This window comes from Populus trichocarpa, chromosome 6 (assembly GCF_000002775.5).
Source record: "Populus trichocarpa isolate Nisqually-1 chromosome 6, P.trichocarpa_v4.1, whole genome shotgun sequence".
NCBI classification, from domain to species: domain Eukaryota; kingdom Viridiplantae; phylum Streptophyta; class Magnoliopsida; order Malpighiales; family Salicaceae; genus Populus; species Populus trichocarpa.
Window position 1 is genome coordinate 26,626,191 of NC_037290.2, and position 20,675 is coordinate 26,646,865.

The following is a 20,675-nucleotide window of genomic DNA, read 5'->3' on the forward strand; positions in this document are numbered from 1 at the left end:
ACTCTCATTATCACCCTCAATTTATAACTCATATGGGAGACCATCCTCCCCATTTTAGACAATTATAGCAGCCACTCTTGCCACTGTTTTTAATATTCGGTTACCTAATTGCAATCTTCACCATGCAACCATGTTTGACATGGCAGCCAACAACTATTTTGTGTCCACACATAACAATTAGCACCAGTTTTGATGTACACTTATGATTCTAACCATCCGAGGTTGAATCTCAAAGCATTACTGTCAGGACCTAAACTCAAAGTTTGTGACCAGCAACGCAGGAGAGATAACATGGGGACACCTCACCTGTGTTAAGCCTCATAACATACATATCATAAAACAATTCACACAAAATTTGAAGTGTTTCGTAATCTTTCAAAATAATATATTTCTCAAAACCAATAAAATCAAATACTACTTCAAAATTTCTCATCATCGAATAAGACAAAACAACAATCTATAGCACTTATTACATTAAATAAAATCTAATCCTTAAACTAAACAGTGTTATAAAAGAGCACTCTAAGACATTAAAACAAATCTATAAGGAAATGTCCCGCGATTCTACCACACATTAAAACAAATCTTAAGTTATTTCAATAAAGATTTGAAATAACTGAAGTCTAATACATGATTTGATGTGGATGTTTTATGTCTGCCTAATCCATACCACACATGAGTGAGCTGATGATTCTACCATCTGAGTATGAATTAAAGTATTGCTTCGAAGCTTCAAACAAAGAAAATATAACCAACAGGGAAACACTACATATTCACATAATGCTTATTGGTCATTAACTTTAGACATGTTATCAATATTTCAAGATTTATCAGCAGTCAGATCAATGCCTGCAATTTGGTTCTGTAAATGGAAAGTATGAAGTGTGAACAAATTTCCTTAAAGTTTGTCACATGCCTGCAAAACCCCATAAACACAAGTATCATAAGAAAAATGAGTAGACTGACAACGATGACTTGCAAATTGAATAAGAAATCCCTCAAAGAAATAACAACTTCATATACGTTGTGATGTTTTGAAATAAATGAGTAGGAAAAGGCAATAAAGCCCTTAGAGGCTTAAAAGTGAGTATAAATGAATAAGGAGCATTGTAGTAATTGAACAAAGAGTTGATAAATATAAATAGAAAGAGAAAAAAAAAAGGAGAAAGTTGTGTTCTTAGAGAGAAAACCGTGAGAGGGAAAGAAAAAAAAGAAAAAAGAGAGAAAGATAAATGAAGGATAAGAGAGTTGGAGAAATAAGCTTAAAATGTAAGATTTAGGTTTTTAAATGTATAAATGAGTGTTCTTTTAGCTTTAATTTTTGTTTTGTTGAATGTTAGGGTTTTTCTTTTAGCTTTAATTTTTGTTTTGTTGAATGTTAGGGTTTTGAAGATTGTGTTTTGGGTTGATTGATGAATTGATTTAAATGTTATGGTTTGATTGTTACAGGTAATTAGTTATTTAGTTGATTATGGAAGAATATAGGTAAAGATAATGATTTTGAGTTATGATTTTGTTGGAATGGTGAATTTGTGTTAGAAATCAAGAGATAACAGCAGGTAATCTATGAAAATTCTGGTTTTGAGGTTGAAGATGACGAAAATTCAGTTTGGTCCCTCAATTTGACAAAAATTACAATTTGACCCTAAAAATTTAGAAAATTTTCAGAATGGTCCCTGGAGCATAATTAGAGATTCTGGACAGAAATGAGGATGAATTATGGGCAAAATTCCAGTATAGTCATGAATTTATAACATTTTTAGTTTGGTCCTTCAATTTGATAAAAGTTACAATTTGACCCTTAAAAATATGATAAATTCCATATTGGTACCTAGCTTTAATATTAGCTTTTTCAGATTGGTTTGATGAATAAATTAGGTTTATTTAATGAATTATTATCAATTTTATTATTTGTTTTATTATGGATTATATGTCGGGAAAACCGTTTAATTTTGGGTTTTTTAAAAAAATTACTAGTTTAGTTTAAAAACATATAGGGTTATGGAATAGACCCTTAGGTAAGTGTATTAAATAGGTTGTATGTTCTTTCGAGTCATTTTTTAATATGTCTCATTTGTATTTAGATAATCATGATATTTTACCAGCAGGACATTAGTAAGATTTCCTTTAGTATCTGCATTTGAGTCAAGTGAGTGGATAATTTTCCATATGCATGAGAAATATTATAAATATTTGAGTTGTTAATATGAATTGAATCATGCTTCTTGATAATATATATGTTGATTATTATCTTTATTACGATAAAGTATGATCAATTGTTGAATCTGAATTCTTGATATGAACCAATATTATTTTGAATTGACTTCTAAATTGATAGCTCCTCATTTGATTGATGTCATGAGTTGAGCCTTGAAATATGAATATGTATGTTTGATTATGATTATGATTATGAACCTATGGTATGTTAGTCAGTATATACATGCTAACAAGGTAGTGTTAGTCTTTGTGCACATCATATCTGAACCCTAGTTGGTCGGGCGAGTCACCAACCTGTGTGGACTGATCATCCCACAGTACGGAGCTTCATGCTCGTTGCATTTTGATTTTCTGAAGAGCTTTACCTTATGATATTCTTGTTATGACCTATTTGAGAAACCTTCTTGTAAGAACCTAGAGCCATAATTGTATATATATTCCTCATTGTTGTATTACCTCGTGTGTGTGTGTATTGAACGATATCTACTCACTTAGTTGTTAAACTCACCCTCTCATTATTTATCTTTTCAGGCTTATAGCTTGTTAGCGGGTTATTTTGTTGGACCTTCAGGACCTGCTCTTTTGTTGAAATTTGTATTTTTTTCTTATATCTAGTTAGTGCTCCACAACTATGAATTTATACTAACTCTTGTATTAAGACAATCAAATTATATAATGAAGTTAGTTTTGTTATTAGTATTGCGTTGAACTCTGATTGAGTTATTTGAAGGATAAGTTTGTATGTAAGTTTGGGTTCGAATAGGTATGAAACCTTGGCGGGGAACCTCACTTATATGTCGGTCATGGATCCGGGAATCGGGTTGTGACATACATAGGACGCATGACATACCTCAATGAGAAAACTGTTGAAATTCAATATCAACTATGGTTTAGGCTAATAAAATTTAGAGTTTGTAGAAATTTTAATATTAGATAAAAGAGGAATCCTAGTTAATGTAGGAGTCCTTGATGAAGAAGGATTTATAATATACTAGTTTGTTAGAATCCTTATTTAATTAGAATGTTAGATTTCTTATTAGATTATGATTTTCTTTGAATATTTTAATTTCTTGATTATCTAGAACTTGAGGCCTATAAATAGGCTTGTAATCTTAAGTATTATAGACAAGTAGAGAAAAATATAGAGAAGAGCTAAAAAGGTGTATCTTTTGACAAAACTCTTAATAAATTCATCTCATTCTTCTTTTTGTTTTTTAGTTTTGTTCTTATATTTATTCTTATAAATTAGCTACCACACTTTATTCTTCTTTGGGCTATTAGGTGAGGTCCTAAGATATGATTTATATTATTCTCTAACAAGTCCCTTCAAGTGAAAGTCATTTGTGCTTGAAACTTACACAAGCTCATATTACTTTGTATTTAATTTTTATCAAATAAATGAGGATGGTGAGATTTGAACTTGTAACCGCTTGGTCAGCAAGGCTCTGATACCATATCAAAGAACCATATTAACCCAAAAATTTAAGTTGTTAGGTGAGGTTCCAAGATATAATTTATATTATTCTCTAACATCTAACAAAAACAACTAGTTGTCATTAGAAAAATTCTCATATGGCCCAAGTAGCATGAAATTTTGGTTTCAGACAAGCAGAGCCTTCAGTTATTTTTTTTTTAAAAAAATATGGGATAGATTAGATGATTGGAGAAATCTCTTTTTTGTGCATGTAAGGAAAAGAGATTGGATAATCTATCGTTTTGTTGAGGGTTGAAACCCCTTTTATGTTAGAGTTTATTTTTAGTGGTTATTTAAAAAAATATTTAAAAATATATTAAAATAATATTTTTGTTTTTAAAATTTATTTTTGATATTAATATTTAAAAGCAGAAAAAAATATTTAAAATAATAAAAAATATATTTTTTTTATACAAATACTTTCCAACTACAAAAACAAATATGACTTTAATTAATTAAAAAATGTTACCAATATTTATAGAAAAAATATAATAATTTTATCAATAAAATTTGTGAATAATAAAATAAATAAATAAAGAGAAAGAGTATGTAATAACAATAATAATAACAACAGAAATTAAATGAAGGAAGGAAGCGGTTAAGAACCTTTAATTATATTTAAGAATAGTAGCCTCACGGTGAAAAAGCTCTAACCATCAACTATGATAAATTAATTAAATAAATAAATAATACATAGTTTTATGGAATGATAGTAATAATAATAAAAATTAAACTAAGGAAGGAAGTGATTAAATACCTTCATTTATGTATGTATGTATTTTCGGTGAAAGGTAATTTTGTTTGGGGTCTGAGCCAATTAATTGAAAAATGTTACCATCATTTAAAGAAAAAAAATAATAATCTGATAAGTTGAGATTTGTGGATAATAAATCTAATAAATAAATAGATAGAGAGAAAGAATATGGAATAATAATAATAATAATAATAATAAAAGAAAATAAATGAAGGAAGGAAGGGAGAGGTTAAATACCTTTCATACATATAAGTAAGCATGTTCGGTGAAAGTGTTCTTCTACTCCTTAGTATTCCAATATTACTACACCCTTTACATCACAACCATCAATTACAATATCTGGAATGTGTTTAATGTTAGGAGGCCACTCCTCCTCGCTCTCCTTTCCCCCATCCTCTTGTTCTTCCACTCAGCTCTTCACTGTAGTGACTGATTCTTAATTCTTGCAAAGAGGGAAGGTAGGGTATCATCCCTGGAGACTCAGATTGAGATAGCGACTTCAATCCTCTGCAGTTACGGATATGTAATTCCTGAAGAGAATGCATCCCCTGATCAGGCAGTGGTAGAGACTTCAATCTTGGACATTCATAGATCGATAGCTGTTGAAGAGAAGAGAGATTTTGCAGCCCTACTTCTGGAACAGATTCCATGTCATCAATGAAATAAATATATAGTTCTTTCAATTTGGAGAGAGGACGGATAAATGAAGAAGAGACTGGTGATTTCATCTTCATTGTCTGCTGTAATGGCATTGAACTAGTGTTGTCCAATTGAAGATCTTCATCGAGAGTTCGAAAAAACGGCATTGAAGTCAGATTTGGACAATCTTCAATTTGCAAGGAAGAAAGACGTGGAAAACAGAGCATTCTCAACCCTTCTTCTATTGTTGACTCATCACTATCATCATTCATCTCATCTCTACTCCATCTCTTCCACCATCCCTTCAGTCTACGACAACTAAAGATAAGAAGTTTCCTTAAAGATGGGAAAAACACTCCTCTTCCTCCAACCCTCTCACTATCTATGTACTCCAAACATGTTGAGCTAGTGTGGTCTTCCCCAACCCACCTATTCCAACTATGGAAATGACAGAAACATTCTCATCGTTTTTGGAATTCAGCAGAAAACTTTTAACTATAACTTTGTCCCCTTCTCTCCCAACTATTACTTCAGGTTCAGAGGAGGTATTTTGCTCCCTCACAGTAATCAAATAAGCTCTCTCCTCATCACGAACCTCCAAGTGGAATCTTTTACTGTCAGCATCAATGTCATCTAGTTTCTCTCTAAGTGCTTTAACTCTGTGACCCATCAGCAAACCATACGCAAATTGGTTTGATTCTGAGAACACGTACCTCCCTCCATACTCTATTCCCCGACATCAACTGATTCCGCAGAACTTGTGCTGAAAAATCGCCCAGCATATCATCTGCATCATACACAGCTTCCAGCAGCTTCTTGAGCCAGTCTTTGATTTGATGGTTCTGTTTCTATGCCTGCTCCTCAGCATCATGAATCACAGCCTTAATCCTGGTAACTGTGTCATTGAGCTTCCGCAATTGATCTTCGACCCCCCACCATAGTGCAACCTCCTGAACAGCTAGGGAACCTAGTTTCTTTATTATTTCCTCCGCAATATTGAAGAGCACACCTTCAGCCATTTTTTCTTTGTAGGTTCAAAAAGGAGTGGGTAGAAGACAAACTCAAAGGAGAAGAAGAAAGAATATGTAGTTGGTTTGGATTGGTGATCGTTTAGTATGCTCAAAGGGTTTTATATAGTGAAGTAGATTCCGACGTTAACCAAACAGTACTCAAAGCAAGCAATGTGTGGATACTGTCTAAGCTACCAATAAATATCCCTTAATCCTTAGGTTTTGAGCTAAATTATAACTTAAGTCCTTTTGGTTTAAAAATCTATAACTTAATCTCTGGGACTTATTAAGAAAATGGCCTCCGAGTGTTGAAGAATTAAGCTGTAAATATATAGCCTTTCAAATTTAAATGACTATATTGTAATAACATTCAAAGCCAAGGGACTACAGAATGATTTAGTCTTAATATTTGTACTTAATAATTAACTAGTAGCCAAGGACCACACTTGTATTAATTGTAGGTCCCAAGAACAAAGATTAAGGCGAAGTCGAAGTCTAAGCAAGCCAGCCAGTTATAACTTGGTTAATTAGCACTGATTCCTTGGAATGCTATAAGAGAGACAAGAATCATTAATATGGGAAATGTCCGGGAAGAGATCAAAGCTATGCATGGAAAAATTGATTGGTTGCAGACCAGGCTAATTGAATCGGTCACAGACCTGGAATAGATGGTTTGGAAGCAGTATTCATTAGATTAGACGATATAATTTCGCAAGCAATTACGTTAGGTGGAGGAGGTAACCAAGATGTAGATGCTGCAGAGCAGAAGATGCAGGACCAGAAAATAGACCGCTTCAGTCTTCAGAAGATGCATATTCTCCTGTACTAATGTTCCATTAATTTAGACAGAATCACCATTTTGTAAAATCCGATAACCGGTTCACGTGAATACTGTCCCTATAAAGTCATTTAGATTCAATAAAACAATCTTTGTAAATATCATCAGGGAAAAATCAGTTCAATTGTTATTTGTCAGGAATTATCAGCTGCAATATATATGTACCGGTCTATGACAAAGGTTTTCATTCGAAGAATCACAAATTGAGTACATGTTTTTCTTGGCTATGTATATCATGGAAAAGAGAGAACAAACAGGAATTATGTATTCTTGCACATTATCATCAATGTCTTTCTAAAGGCAACAATATCCACACGAGCTGTAAAGGAAATCTAGCAAACACATCGGCAACCTGAAAATTAAGCTTCAGTTACTCCAATTCGATCGAGAATTGTCTGTATGTTATCATCAGCCAGGTTCATTTAGATTCATAGTCTATCACAGTCTCAAATGCCCCAACCAATGCCTTCACCTTGTTCTTTCTCTCCTCAAGTAGCTTATTCTTAGTCTCTTCGATCACATCATTGTATGCAGCATGAGATTCCTTTTTATTGCCTTGTACCACTTGCTTCTTTTGTGGCGAATTTGCATCATCTGGCTTTTCTTCTTCTTGAGCATTACTCACTACTTTATCTTGTTCTTCCTGGTGCTTATGCTCCTCACTTCCTTCATTAACTTTGTTCATGTCTCCCTCCTTTTCTTCACCAACAGGTACTTCGGGCGAAACCTCATTTTCGTTAGCATTGTCTTCCACTTTCACTTGATCATCAGCGTCAACTGCAATACCCTCTTCAAGGTTAGCATTAGTGTCGATGCTTTCCTCTAATTTGCCATTATATTCCTCTTCTTGTCGGTTTTCGCTTTCTTGATGTAACTCGGTTTCTGTTTCTTCAACTGGTTCTGCTAATGCGGGGTTATTACTAATTTCTCCTTCAGCAACTGTGGTAATGTTAGAGCCCTTGAGCTTCTCATCTTCAGTAACATTGTTAACTTCAGTTTCTTCAGAAACAATATGTTCTTCCTTGTTTTTTGCCTTTTGCGAATCAGAAGGAACTTGTTCCTGGCTCACAGCATTCAGTATCTCTTCACTTTCATGAGCCAAAAAAGATTCTGCATTGCTTTCTTGCTTAGTTTCAAGATCCAAATTCTGAGCTACATCATGACGGATTGGCTCTTTCGGCAAAACAAGAGCATTACTCACTTTCTTGGTAGAGGGACTGATGCTCCTCCTCGTGATCCTTGTAGCCAGTGGCTGAGATTGTCCTGGCTTATGTGATGTGGCATTCCGGTCGAAGACAGTTTTTGGTGAAGTAACATTTTTTGATGAAAAAGATGAAGATCGGGCTGTGCGGATTAATCTTTCTCTACCTGGTCTCTCTTTAGAATCTGAAGAGAGTAGTGGCTTTTGTACATGATGAAGAGATGGAGGCTTATCAAAGGATCTTCTTCTAAGAAGAGCAGGCTTTTGTGATGTGTCTTCATGGCCAGTTTTCTTAACTTGTTTTAAGGACTCAGGTCTTGAGCTAAATGTAGGCTTGAGGTAGTTTGGGATTGGTTTTCCTGATGGGGTGCTGGGATTATCCTTGCTGGTTGAGCCTGATGAAGGGCTGGCTGGTCTTGAACTCCCTTGCCTGCGAGTACTTGTGTGAGGATGTGAAGAGGGTGTGACCTTCTCCCTCTTCTGGGCACCATTGCTTGCAGTTGTTGCCATATAAAAAAATTCTCAAAAATCCTGCATTATCAAATGAACCCACGATCTGTAATGAGTTTCTCAATTTCTAATGTATACATATAAATACTTCTTGTCATATTTCTACATTTTATGATTCTATTTCCAATAAACAAGCAGGTTTTTTACAACATTGTCCAATCATATAGAAAATCCTGCTAGAATGAAAAGAAATTATTTGTTTGGTTTCTTGCAAGACGAACAAATTATAAACCAAGAAACAATACAAATACAATAAAGATTGACATTACAAGCAAAAAAGAGAGGGAGAGATGGCCTGAACTACAAGCAACATACCTTGACCAAGGCAAGGAAATGGGGCTAGGAGGAGTGATGTTGTTATATTGCTATGCCATGAGAAAGAAAAGGAGACGAGTATATGAAGAAATTAAGGAGAGGAAATATGGTTATTGGGATTGATAAAGGAGAGTGAATTGCGCAGAACAAAAGGAGAAATGGTGGTGGCTTTGGTTTTAGAGATAATGGAAGGCCATGAAATCAATAATGGTAGATCATCAACATCAAGCAGCCGAGACATGTGGAGGAGCTAGGGAATGTTGACCTTTTCGATGCTTGACAACTACATTATTCTCCTCTTTGGTACTCACGTACATGTAAGAGATTTTCGGTTGAAATTAAGTTGTTAAAGGAAAGATTATCAAGTGTGAGCAGTTTCAATATTGGAAGGTACGAGCAATAAAATACATCATCTAGCATCATTTTTTGTTGAGGAATTGTAATGAAATATATATCTAGGGATAAAATTGCTATAAGAAATTGTTTGCAAACAAATATTAACCCAATACTTGAGGGCTTTTTGGAAAAAATAAGATCCTAAATTGAAGTCAACAAGGTGGTCTCATGATTATGTGATGGCTTCTTAGCCCTCGAAGTGGTCTCTGGTTATATTATTAGATGAAGACTCTAATGAATAAGAGCACCATTTGTTACTGTGGAGGAGAGTGATCTCAGATCACCATGGCCCAGAAAATGTCAACAAATTGCAAATTAAGCTCACTTTTTTATTTCTCCTTTTGTTTCCTTCCCCTATTTGATAGAGAAATTCACCAACTAAAACAATTTGTGTGTGTGTTTTTCAAACTATATCATAGTCATTAATTCCAATCTGTCTTGGTAGATTAAACCTGAAGTCCTATACTCGAGTTTGGTATAGAAAAAAAATCAAATAACCCGATCAAAATACTATTTGATTTTTAAAATATTATCAATAACCTATATTATCAGAAAATTTAGAACAATATTATTTTGGATTTAAAATAAAAAGGGCTAAGCTACGTTTAATTATTATGTTGTGTATACTTCAAATAATATATATATAAACTAAGGATAGTAAAATATATTTTTTTTATTTGGTGATAGAGGATATTTTTTAACCAATCAATATAAATTCTCTATTAATTATTTTAAGAGCACTTCCTTCCAATTAACTTCATAAACTTTTTAAAAAATAATTTCTTTGATAAAGAAAAAACTCTTCTTTGTCTAATTGCATTTGGCAATTCATGGTATTGGGTCACAAATCTTTGTAAAAAAAAATATACACCTAAATCTTCAAAAAAAATTCCAATAAAGGGAAAAATCCAAATCATAGTTGTAATAACTAGAAAACCATTGGCACTTGGCTAATGGATGGCTGGCCAGCATTTCCTGTAGACAATACATGTTTTCTTGGTAGATAATTTATTGGTTCAAATTTGTCAACTAGCTAGCACAACTTCTCTCCCTTTCTATATTTTCTAATTACAGAAAGAAATAAGAACCATAACAAAAGGTAGACATAGACAAGCTTTGAAACCCAAAAACATTAGGCTGGTTTTGTTGAACAAGTCACCCTCTTGCTTTTCCACGTAGGAACACCAGCTTAGGATTGGTTTCCTTGTTAAAGCCCCTTTAAACCCCACTTTTGCTCCTCTTGTCGTGGAAGAACCTGGGGCTTATGGCAACTTTCTGAGGCTTTGTCCGAAGGACATATCATCATCGAAGGTGACTTGTCACGTATGGTGGCTTTAAGCCAATTTGTGCTTAATCTTTGGGTTACAAATGGCAGTGTATCCTCTGTTGACATTATTTTCTTTCTTTCCTGTTTGGGTTATTTTCAACATTTTTATAAGAAATATTAATGCTATTTATATATTATGTAAATATATGATATTATAAAGTAAGAATCACTCAATCTTTGGACCAAAGTTCAATGGTAGTATTTAATATAAGAGAAATGAGTTCTAGTTACTAGTTAGTTCAGGTCTAATCGTTTTCATCAATTTGTTACTGATCTTGCAAAAAAAACAGAGATTTATATTTTTTTATAAAGTTGGGAAACTTGTTTGTTTCTGTCAATTTTTTCAAAAAAAAATAAATAATAAAATAACATTGAGATAAAAAAGACAAATAAAAAAGATATGTTCTTTGCATCTCCTTTTTTTTTTTAAATGATAAAAATCTATACTAAATTTATTTTATAACTCTTTCTTGTTCTTTTAATTAAACATGTTTATATTATTTTTGTATTTGTATGTTTTTTTTTCTTGCCAAGTAACACTAATTAAACCAAACCAAACCGTGTGTGTGTTATATAACAAAAATCATGTTTTCTGGTTTTTATTTTTCAAAAATGCAAAATTTAAATGTTTTTTTTATTTTAGAATTAGAAGTACTATCTTTTTAATAATACCAAATGACCTTAAAAAAGTTATTTTGTAACAAAAGACTTAAAACTTCTTTTTTATATAATTTTTTTTTTAAAAAAAGGAATACTTTTCAATTGTTTGAGAATCGAAGCCCCACTAGCAACTACTTTGTATGTTGTGGGGTCTGGAAGCTCAATAAGATATGGTGATGGCCAAAACAATAGTTCTTTCTTCCTCCACGTAGCATCGGCTCGGGACTGTTAGGTGGATTATTTCAATTTTAAAATAAAAATCAAAATAATATTATTTTTTAAAAAAAATAATAGATTTAACTTAGTTACTTAGTCAATTCCTTCATTTAATATTTTTCATTTAACTCAGATCAGTTGAGGCTCTAAATCGATATCTAACTTTCTAAGTTTTATGACAATATATATATATATATATATATATATATATATATATATATATATATATATATAACTTATTTACTCTTATTATAATCTTATTTAAATATGATTAAGATTTATACACTACAACAGTCATAACCGTATCAATTTTTTTAAGAACATAAATAATAATAAAAAATTAAATCTTACTTGATTCCTTATTAATATATATTTCAAACATAATATCAATATTAAAAATCATTATATTTTTTTCTCTCTCTCTTTTTTTTCATTCAAATAGCTCAATTTATATTCTGAAACTTACACTCCTTATATCTAATTAACTTCTAATATTTTTATAGAAACTTACATTTCTTTTTATTGTATAATAATTGTCATCTTCTCACATGATTATACCATTATTGCTCTTGACTGTTCTAGTAAGAATCTTATTTTTATTGACAAGACTTATTAGAAGTAGAAGAAATTTTGAAAACGTGAGAGACATATACAGTGGAAAATGTCCTCGTCAGTACCAGAATATAACCTCTCTTTCTTTCTTTTTTGCGAATAAACAAATATATACAGGGAAGGAAAAAAAGAAAGAAAATAATTAGTAGATGGGCCCATTGCCCCTTGGCCAGTAAAGAAAGTGATGGATGGACGAAAATCTAGGTTAGGAGGATCAAATTGCACAATTTCAATGGCTTATCTAGCTTCTTCAAGGCCCTCAATTCAAGTCACTTCATAGCAAGTAGAAAATTATCCATCCATCAAATAATTAATTAATTAATTAATTAATTTGGGCACTTTAGGTTAATAACAACCACATAAAAGGGTTTTGTAAACTTCCGAGATGGAAACACTTTGAATTGAATTGCGATATTTAATTAATTAATTAATTACTTGCATGGTTGGAAAAAAAAAAAAGGAGTTTGTAAATAGATTTCTTGGTTCTTTAAAAAACTCTTGAAGTATTCTCTCCTTTTTTATATAAAAAAATCTTAAAAAAGAAAGAATATTCTAACCTCATGAAAAATAATGACTAGATTTACTATAAAAAATAATTTTTTTAAGTAAACAATTTTGTATTTCATACTATTTTTGTGGCTATTAAGATAGTAAAAAAGTTTATTTTCTATATAAAAAATACAGCTAGAAAGAATCTATACCAGCTTGGATATGAATTTTATTTCAAATCTAATTAAGAAAATATTTAATCTCAATGTTTGAAAATCACCAAAACAAAAAAGAAAAGAAAGAAAATTGAGACATAGAAATAACACCAATGAAAAGGGAAAAAACCAGCAATATTTTTGGATGCAAGAATAATATTTTTTTTCTTTGAATGATAATATTTGTTTTCATGATCCAATAAAAGGACAATTTAATTTTTCTAATAAATAAAAAAATATGTAAAATATAAGGTTGTGTAAGTTAATGTTCTAAAATAGAAAAAATAGATACAAAATGAACAAAAACATGTTTAGTTAAAGAGTTGAAGAAAAGGATATAAAAATTAATTTTTTATAATAATTTTAAAATAAATTTTTATATTTTAAAATAAAAATATTTTCTTTTCTATATTAATTTTTTTATTTCTTTTATCCGAAAATTAACGAACGTGCTGTGGTGATGTGAGGTATCCTTTTTCCATCCACAAAAATGTCAAAAAAAGAGCATAAATCAGTAAGTGACGTCAAGGTCATCATTAGCCGTCGATCTTTGACTCCCACCCATGTTTAATCCAACGGCCATAAATACCTCACTCACTTAGCTCAATTTTTTTGTTTTTGTTTTACCTATTAACATATTTGGGACGGCACTAACTCCTTTATAGCTTTATAGCTCCTTTTAAATTTAATTTACTAATCAATCAAGTAATAAATAACTAGATCAAGGATAAAATATATTTGTTAGATATAAAATATTAATTTTATTGTGTGAATAAATAATGTTTATACTAGTTTTTTTATTTTTATACCAACAAAAGATAAATATATTAAAAATATCTAATAATTTATTTTATTATAGAGGTTAAAGTCTAATTCTTATCCATATTCAATGCATCGTACATATTACAATATAACCTATATCAAATCAATCATATTGCTTTTAAAGAAATTGAATTAAGATACGTGAAAGAAATAAAATTAAAAAAAATATATTCTTGTTTAGTCATTATTAACTTATTATTCAATTATTAAAATTAAAATTGTGTTTGATCAATGTTACATGACATAAAAGATAAATATATAAAATAAAAATATCTATGTGATATGATCTAGAAATGAATTTATATATTTTTAAAAATATATATAAAAATATTTTTTTATCTTTATTATCTTTTTTTATTCAAAATAATAATCCAATCCTACCTAATTTATTGAAATACAACTTAAAATCTGTTTGTTTAAAGTAAAATATTTTACACGAAAATATACTTCAAATCTTCTGTGTTTGTTTTTGAAATATATTTTTCTATGTTTGTTTTTATTAAAATATTTTATAAAAAAATTAATTAATAAAAAATATTTTATAGTTAACTTCAAACTTAATTCATATACAAAAAATTATTTTTAATTCATGAATTTTTATAAAATATCTTGCAAATAATAATTTATTTACAATATTATCCAATTATTTCAACTATCATCTTAATCTCGCCACCACTATCATATTCTCTTGTGCAACCACAACCCAGTTATTATTACTTTCTCAACTACTACAACTATTATTTTTATAATTTTACCACCATTTCACAATTATTTTTTTATTATAATTATTATTTTATAATTATCATATTATCTCATCATTATTATCACTATATTATCATCACTTCTCATTAATCACAGGAAAACATTTCTAAATATTAAAAATATTTTATATGTAAAATATTTGATAATAAAAATACTTTTTCGCAAAAGTTGTGAAAAAGGAAAGTAAGAAAAATGCAAGTTGTAAAAAAAACAGAATAATTAATTAAAGATAGTAGATAATAAATAAATAAATAAAAGGGGAACTTTCTGGCTTCAGCTTTGGATCTTCCTTCCCTATTCTTCACTCATAAAAACATTACAAGCACTCAAGTTTTTCCCACTTCTCTCTCTACAAATTTCCTCTCTCTAAAAAACGCCTTCTCTTCTCTCCTTCAATTCCTCTAGGCTCCTCTCTCTCTACCTCTTTATCTAACAAATACTGAGAAGGAGAAAAGGTAGAGCAGACCACCTCAGTATTGAATTAACATGAAAAGAACCATTTTTTTCCCATTTTTTTTTGTTTTTTTTTCAATTTTGAATAAGAAGAGTTGGTTTTGTTCTTATTTGTTGTGTTTTTCTTATTTGGTTGATGGGGTTTTCCTGTTTTGATTGGTCTTGTTTTTTTGTTGGATTTTCTCTCTTTGTAATGATGAAAGCTGGTTGCTTTTCTTTTTTCTTTTTTCTTGAAAATTTTCATTTGAAAAGAATCCTAAAATCAAGGAGAAAAGGTCAAGTTATTTATGGAAAATAAGGGAGAGATTGAGTGGAGAAAAATTCAGGGAAAAAGGAGAGGTTTTATTTTGCTAAAAACACTGAAGAGACCCACTTTTTTTGGAAATGAATTATGGAGTTGTTGCCATCTGGGTGTTCTCTATATCTTTCTTTGCATGTTTGGTTTTTGTTGTTTTGTATTGTGTTTTCTTTTTTCCTGTCTTTGAGTGATCAAAGTTGATATAGTTGTCAAATGGAAAACAAGGTTTTTTCTCTTTAATATGTGATTATTTTTTCTGGGTTTATATGATTGGTTCTCGATCAGTTCTTAATTTAAGGAACAGAGTTTCTATGTTATCTTATGTTGTTTTGTTTTGTCAGGTGTTTTAGGTTCCTTTTGTTCTTTGCTATATTTTTGTTAGTGTATTTATGCAGCAGAAGAGGGAAAGATGTATATTTGAAAAAAATTTATTATAAAATATTTATTAGTGGGGCAAAGGAGTGTAGGTGTAGGTTTAATTTGATGGCTGGAATTGGACTGTTGTTTGAAGATATTAGGAAGTTTTTATTAGCTGTAGCTTAAATTCGAGGTTAGAATGTTTGATCAAACCCAAACATATTCTGTTATTGAGCCATACTGATGACATGGATCTTAATTTGGTTTTTATGGAATTTGTGCCAGATGGCAACCAATTTCTTTGGCATGCATACTGCCCGTTAATGATTCGTTTGAAGGGTGATTTAGGCTTCTTTGCAGACAAACCTATGAGGCATTCACAATAGGGATTTTTGAGGGAATTTGCAGGTTATTGTGATGCTGGAAATAACACCGCTTGTGGTTGCTATTATAATCTGAAAGAATCTTGGTTGACGATTACTCTGAATTCCTCTGTTGGCACTTTCGCTGTAGTTGTATGCTTTGGTAGATGGTAATAAGAAAAGAGATTATCGGATCACAGTTTGCATAGTTTTCTGATGATTGGATGGATTAGATATTTATAATGTGGTCGCTGTTTTAGATGTATTGTTCTTGTCTCCTGTAATCTCGATATGGACACCTTATAAAGATTTGTGATCAATGCATGATTCATCATATCCCAAGTGTTTAGAAACAATTTATTGAGTTAGGTTTTGGCAGCAGATTTCTCTTTATCTTTCAGTTGCACTTTGAATCATTGATGCTTCCTAGTTATGCTGTACATTTTCTGACATGGTGTGGATAATATTGCGGTACATTCTTCTATTTTAAGATGTTTGCCATGCATCTTTTTTTTTCCCACTTCATATGATGCAGCTTTTCAAGAGGCTGTAATGGTCTAAACAATAGATTTAATTAACTGTTTGCAGATTTAAAGGGACTTATATATAATTCATGGATGACTATTCTTGTAAGAGAGCTGGTGATGGATCCCTTGTCCCCAGAAAGGGATCTGCCCATGTTTTGAGAGATTCTGCTAATAACAGAGATCAAAAAGCTCAATTTTGCAACCGAATTGGATGCAGTGGCAGACTGAACTCTAGTAAAGGTGCTCAAATCAGTTCAGAAAAAGCCAAATCTTCAAGGCCAAGACCGTTATTTTCATCTTCCGCAGGTGGCAAGGAAACAATTGGAAGCTCGTCTAGGACTTGCTCTGTAATCACCAAGCCTAGAAACTCCTTACAGGAGCCTCGGAAAAAGTTTTCTTCTCGACTAGAAGCAGATTCCTCTGAAACTGGGAGTGTTCAGGATGAGCCTGAAGGGATACCACCTTCTGGAAGGATTAAACTAGACATTTCCCCATCTGATGGAGCTGGTTCAAGTGACATCACCTCAATGGAAGTTGGAAGCTCCGGTATATCAACAAATACAAGATCTCGTAGGAATTTTCATCAGAAATCAGGATTCGTAAACCCTGAAACTGTAGTGGGCTCACCTGTTTCTTTGGCATCTAAAAGCACAATCCAGGGGACGCGTGTGAGTGCCAGCAGGTATGGTCTCAAAAATCTTAGATGCAACACAGTATCTGATGCTGCCTCTTCAGGTTCTTCATCATCAGATTCAAATCTAAGTAGAAGGAAAGACATGGTCAAAAGGAGAGTTTGTGATGTAGAAAGTAGTTCCTCTGCCAGAGGGAAGAAGATGATCGGATCATCATTAGAAGGGCGGAGTGCTAGTTCAAGTCCCGGTATCTCCATTTCTGATTCAAGGCGATCCAGAACTGGACCTTTGAACAGGGATAGCAGCGCAGCATCAGGTAGGACTCGAAGACCACTCAGTGGCTACGCAGGGGCAAGGTTTTCTAACCAAGGAGGTGGAAACAATTTATCAGCAAATGAGATCCCATTAATGTCTCAACCTGATATATCCCTGGATTTGAATGCTCCCAGTTCATCACACCAGTTCTCTATGGAAGCCTCTTTAAGTCGCCCAAGTTCTTATAGTCGACCTGGCAGTAGAAGTTATAGTCGACCTGGCAGTAGAAGTGGGAGTTTACGGGGTATTACGCCATCCAGTCCAGCAGAAGCTAGTAATGCCCGATCTTTAATGAATCGAGAGAGCTTCCGGCACCACAACATGGATGGAATTGCTGAGGTATTTATTCCATATTTGGTTTCACCATGTTTTCTTGCTATCATATCATTAATTGAACACGATGGTTAAATGATTTTGTACAGGTATTATTGGCACTTGAGAGGATTGAACAAGATGAAGAGCCAACATACGAGGTTGGTAAAAATTTTGGCATTTTGATTTCATCTGGTTCCATACACGTGCCTGACTCTTCTTTGCTGTCTTGCAGCAATTGCTTGTTTTGGAGACCAATTTGGTCCTTAGTGGACTGAACTTCTATGATCTACACAGAGAGATGAGACTGGATATTGACAATATGTCGTATGAGGTTTGAGATTCCTTGTACTTCTTTACCTCCTTCCATACTTTTTGTGCTCTCGTGTTTCTTTTTCTTTTGTTATCAAAACTGCTGTGCTTCATCAACCAATTTTATTTTGAGCAATTACTTTATGAGTTGAAAGTTACCTCAAAAAGCTATGTCATCCTTAGCCATTGTAACCTTACATCATTCCTATTCTGACAGGAATTATTAGCTCTTGAAGAGAGAATGGGTACTGTGAGCACGGCACTAACAGAGGAAGCATTTTCAGAATGCCTTAAGACTAGCATTTATGAGTCCACTCCTATGGAGGATGCGACTACAAATCTTGAAGGGGATAAAGATGACATCAGATGCAGCATCTGTCAGGTCTTTTTCTGTTCATTAGTTTTCCTACGTTCTTCCTCTCTTTTTTTTTTAATTCGTTTTCTTGCTCTTTTCTATTTTTGGTTTTTGTTGTCTAATATATGCCTCTCACTGATTTGGAATTTCAAAAGTCATTTTAAACGAAGGGTTCAAAGAATTAACATGGTAACTTTATGCAGAAGCAAATTGTGCTAAACCTGGCCATTTTGGTTTCTCACCTCAATGGACCTGTAGGTTCAATCTAGTTACAGTCAGAACAAGTCTGAGATCCTTATACATCTTCGAGAAAAATAACAACCACAATAATTTTAAGATAATTTGTAATTCAGGTTTTGAAGAAGCCAAAAGAAAGGCATTTGTTAGTTACACTTGGGAGTAAGTTATTAGAATGAAAATGAGCATATTTATTTGACTATTTCAGTGTACCAAAACTCTCAGTGTCTATCCATCACCTTGTTTCTCATGCTGCTGGATTTTAGTATTGCAGGAAGAGTATGCTGACGGAGATGAAGTGGGAAGGTTACCATGTGAGCATAGATATCATGTGGCCTGCATACATCAATGGCTGAGTCTGAAAAATTGGTGCCCTATTTGCAAGACATCGGCAGCTCCCTCCTCCTCATCCTCGTCACCACTGCCATCCTTGTAATCGATTAATGAATTAGATGCAGGCGACTGACTTTTCCATTTTGTACAAAAAAAGTCTGTCCCCTTCCATATATTTCTTTGATAAGTTTTCTTTTATGTACATAACAATTCTCTTTCAAAAGACTAATAAGTTCAGGCTCTGTAAAGCCTCCACAGTCATAGGTCAATTGTCTACCCAAAACAAAAGAAACACGAATGAAAATTTCATGGTTTGTTTCTGGCCTTTTGGGACAAATATGGTCTTTCAAAGTGATGTACTTGTTCCTTGATTGACCAATTTTCAAGGCATTTAAGATTACTTTCGGCATTGGTGTGCCTTGTTGGGGTGATGATCCTTTTATCAAGCAACTTGCATGCGTGAAGTTAACCCTAGCCTCTCTACGGAATAAAGGAATCTTTGCATACGTGTTTTCAGTCCATGTCTACAGCCAAGGTGAACATGTACAAGCTAAGCTTATGCTTGTTGTCAATGTCTTAAACCCGGCCTATGATTAACCTAGGGAAATCCATCACCTAGGCTTGGCTCGAGTTATGGACCGATCTGGACTTAATAACTTTGGTTATTGATAATCATGATTGAATGCTGGTATACTAAACAAGGGCATCCATAATTTGTAATATAAGGTAGGCGTAGGTCCTGGTTAAGAAAAATAGTTCCAAAAGCATCTGTGTATCGAGCCATGGAACATGGGCTTAGGCTATTAAAGGACCATGGAGGCATAGAAAATGGCAGCTTAGCATGGCATGGCCACTTCACACTATCTATGGGTAGGGGTGAGTAAACCAAGAAAATAAAAAAAAAATAACTGAAAAAATCAAACCGTGAAAAAAAACCGATTAAAATTTTGAAAAAATCGACCGGTTCGGTTTCAGTTTTATAAGCCTAAAACCGAAAAAACCAAACTGAATCGAACCCAAACCGAAAAAAAACGAGCCAAACCGGCAAAAAACCGAGCCAAACCGGTTTGAACCAGGTTTTTTCTTAAAAAACCAAACCGAACCGAACTGAAACCGGTCAGTTTGAACCAGTTTCGGTTTTTTTTTTAAATTCAATTTGATTTTTTTTTTATAAAAATCAAATTAAACAAAAAATAATCACCCCTGCATATAAGATAATTAATTAACAAAAGGGAAATTGCAGGTTCAAGAAACAATGTTTTTCACCCTAAAACATAGTTATTAAACACCGTAGGTGGGTTGAGCTGTGTGTCAACCTGAATCTTAATTGAGCCGGATTTCTTTTCAAATTAATTTAAAAGTTGACTGGTGAAACCTGATAACCCGATTAGGAGTTGTGTTTGGTCTTTCTCCATTTATTCTGTATGTTTCTCTCTGTATCTTACCTTCATGCTTGTCATGTAGGTGTTTTTTTCTCAATAATATGTCTGGTTTATGGGGGAAAGAAAAAACTACGCGAGTCCCAAACGAGCTGAACACGTCCAAGACAGTACTTTCTTCTGTCGAAATTGGAGGAGCTCTGTAAGTTCTAATCTTTCTTCAGGTCATTAGCAATCAACATGATTATCTCATTTTCTTCCAAACACAGAGCAGCTACATTCTTCATGCAGAAATCTTGATGGATCTCCACAAGTTGACAGCAGGATCCAGGCACGACGATGAAGC

General features: G+C 32.6%; 2 protein-coding genes across 5 annotated transcripts; one reads left to right on the forward strand and one right to left on the reverse strand.

The window, feature by feature from the left end:
* Positions 1–7,165: 7,165 nt before the first annotated feature.
* On the reverse strand, positions 7,166–9,242 carry LOC18100753 (uncharacterized). The gene is made up of 2 exons (XM_006382098.3): positions 8,959–9,242; positions 7,166–8,664 (listed from the first exon to the last, which is right to left on the reverse strand). Exon 2 carries the CDS (start codon positions 8,641–8,643, stop codon positions 7,351–7,353), a length of 1,293 nt encoding a protein of 430 aa, XP_006382160.3. The 5' UTR covers positions 8,644–8,664; positions 8,959–9,242; the 3' UTR covers positions 7,166–7,350.
* Positions 9,243–14,736: 5,494 nt separating this feature from the next.
* On the forward strand, positions 14,737–19,359 carry LOC18100754 (E3 ubiquitin-protein ligase MBR2). 4 transcript variants are annotated; one of them, XM_052454013.1, is made up of 7 exons: positions 14,737–14,912; positions 15,851–16,097; positions 16,516–17,740; positions 17,824–17,874; positions 17,949–18,047; positions 18,243–18,407; positions 18,892–19,359. In XM_052454013.1, the coding sequence occupies exons 3-7, from the start codon at positions 16,541–16,543 to the stop codon at positions 19,051–19,053; spliced, it is 1,677 nt and encodes a 558-aa protein (XP_052309973.1). In that variant the 5' UTR covers positions 14,737–14,912; positions 15,851–16,097; positions 16,516–16,540; the 3' UTR covers positions 19,054–19,359. The 4 variants fall into 4 exon arrangements, with proteins under 4 accessions (XP_052309973.1, XP_024459986.1, XP_052309972.1 ...); XM_024604218.2 differs by lacking the exon at positions 15,851–16,097; XM_052454012.1 differs by lacking the exons at positions 14,737–14,912; positions 15,851–16,097 and adding an exon at positions 14,937–15,433.
* Positions 19,360–20,675: the final 1,316 nt, after the last annotated feature.

Coding starts and splice junctions, on each gene's coding strand:
- LOC18100753 (XM_006382098.3), bottom strand. CDS start 8,643: ATGGCAACAACTGCAAGCAATGGTGCCCAGAAGAGGGAGAAGGTCACA.
- LOC18100754 (XM_052454013.1), top strand. CDS start 16,541: ATGGATGACTATTCTTGTAAGAGAGCTGGTGATGGATCCCTTGTCCCC. Junction 18,048..18,242: donor TTGACAATATGTCGTATGAG/GTTTGAGATTCC, acceptor CTATTCTGACAG/GAATTATTAGCTCTTGAAGA. Junction 18,408..18,891: donor TCAGATGCAGCATCTGTCAG/GTCTTTTTCTGT, acceptor TTAGTATTGCAG/GAAGAGTATGCTGACGGAGA.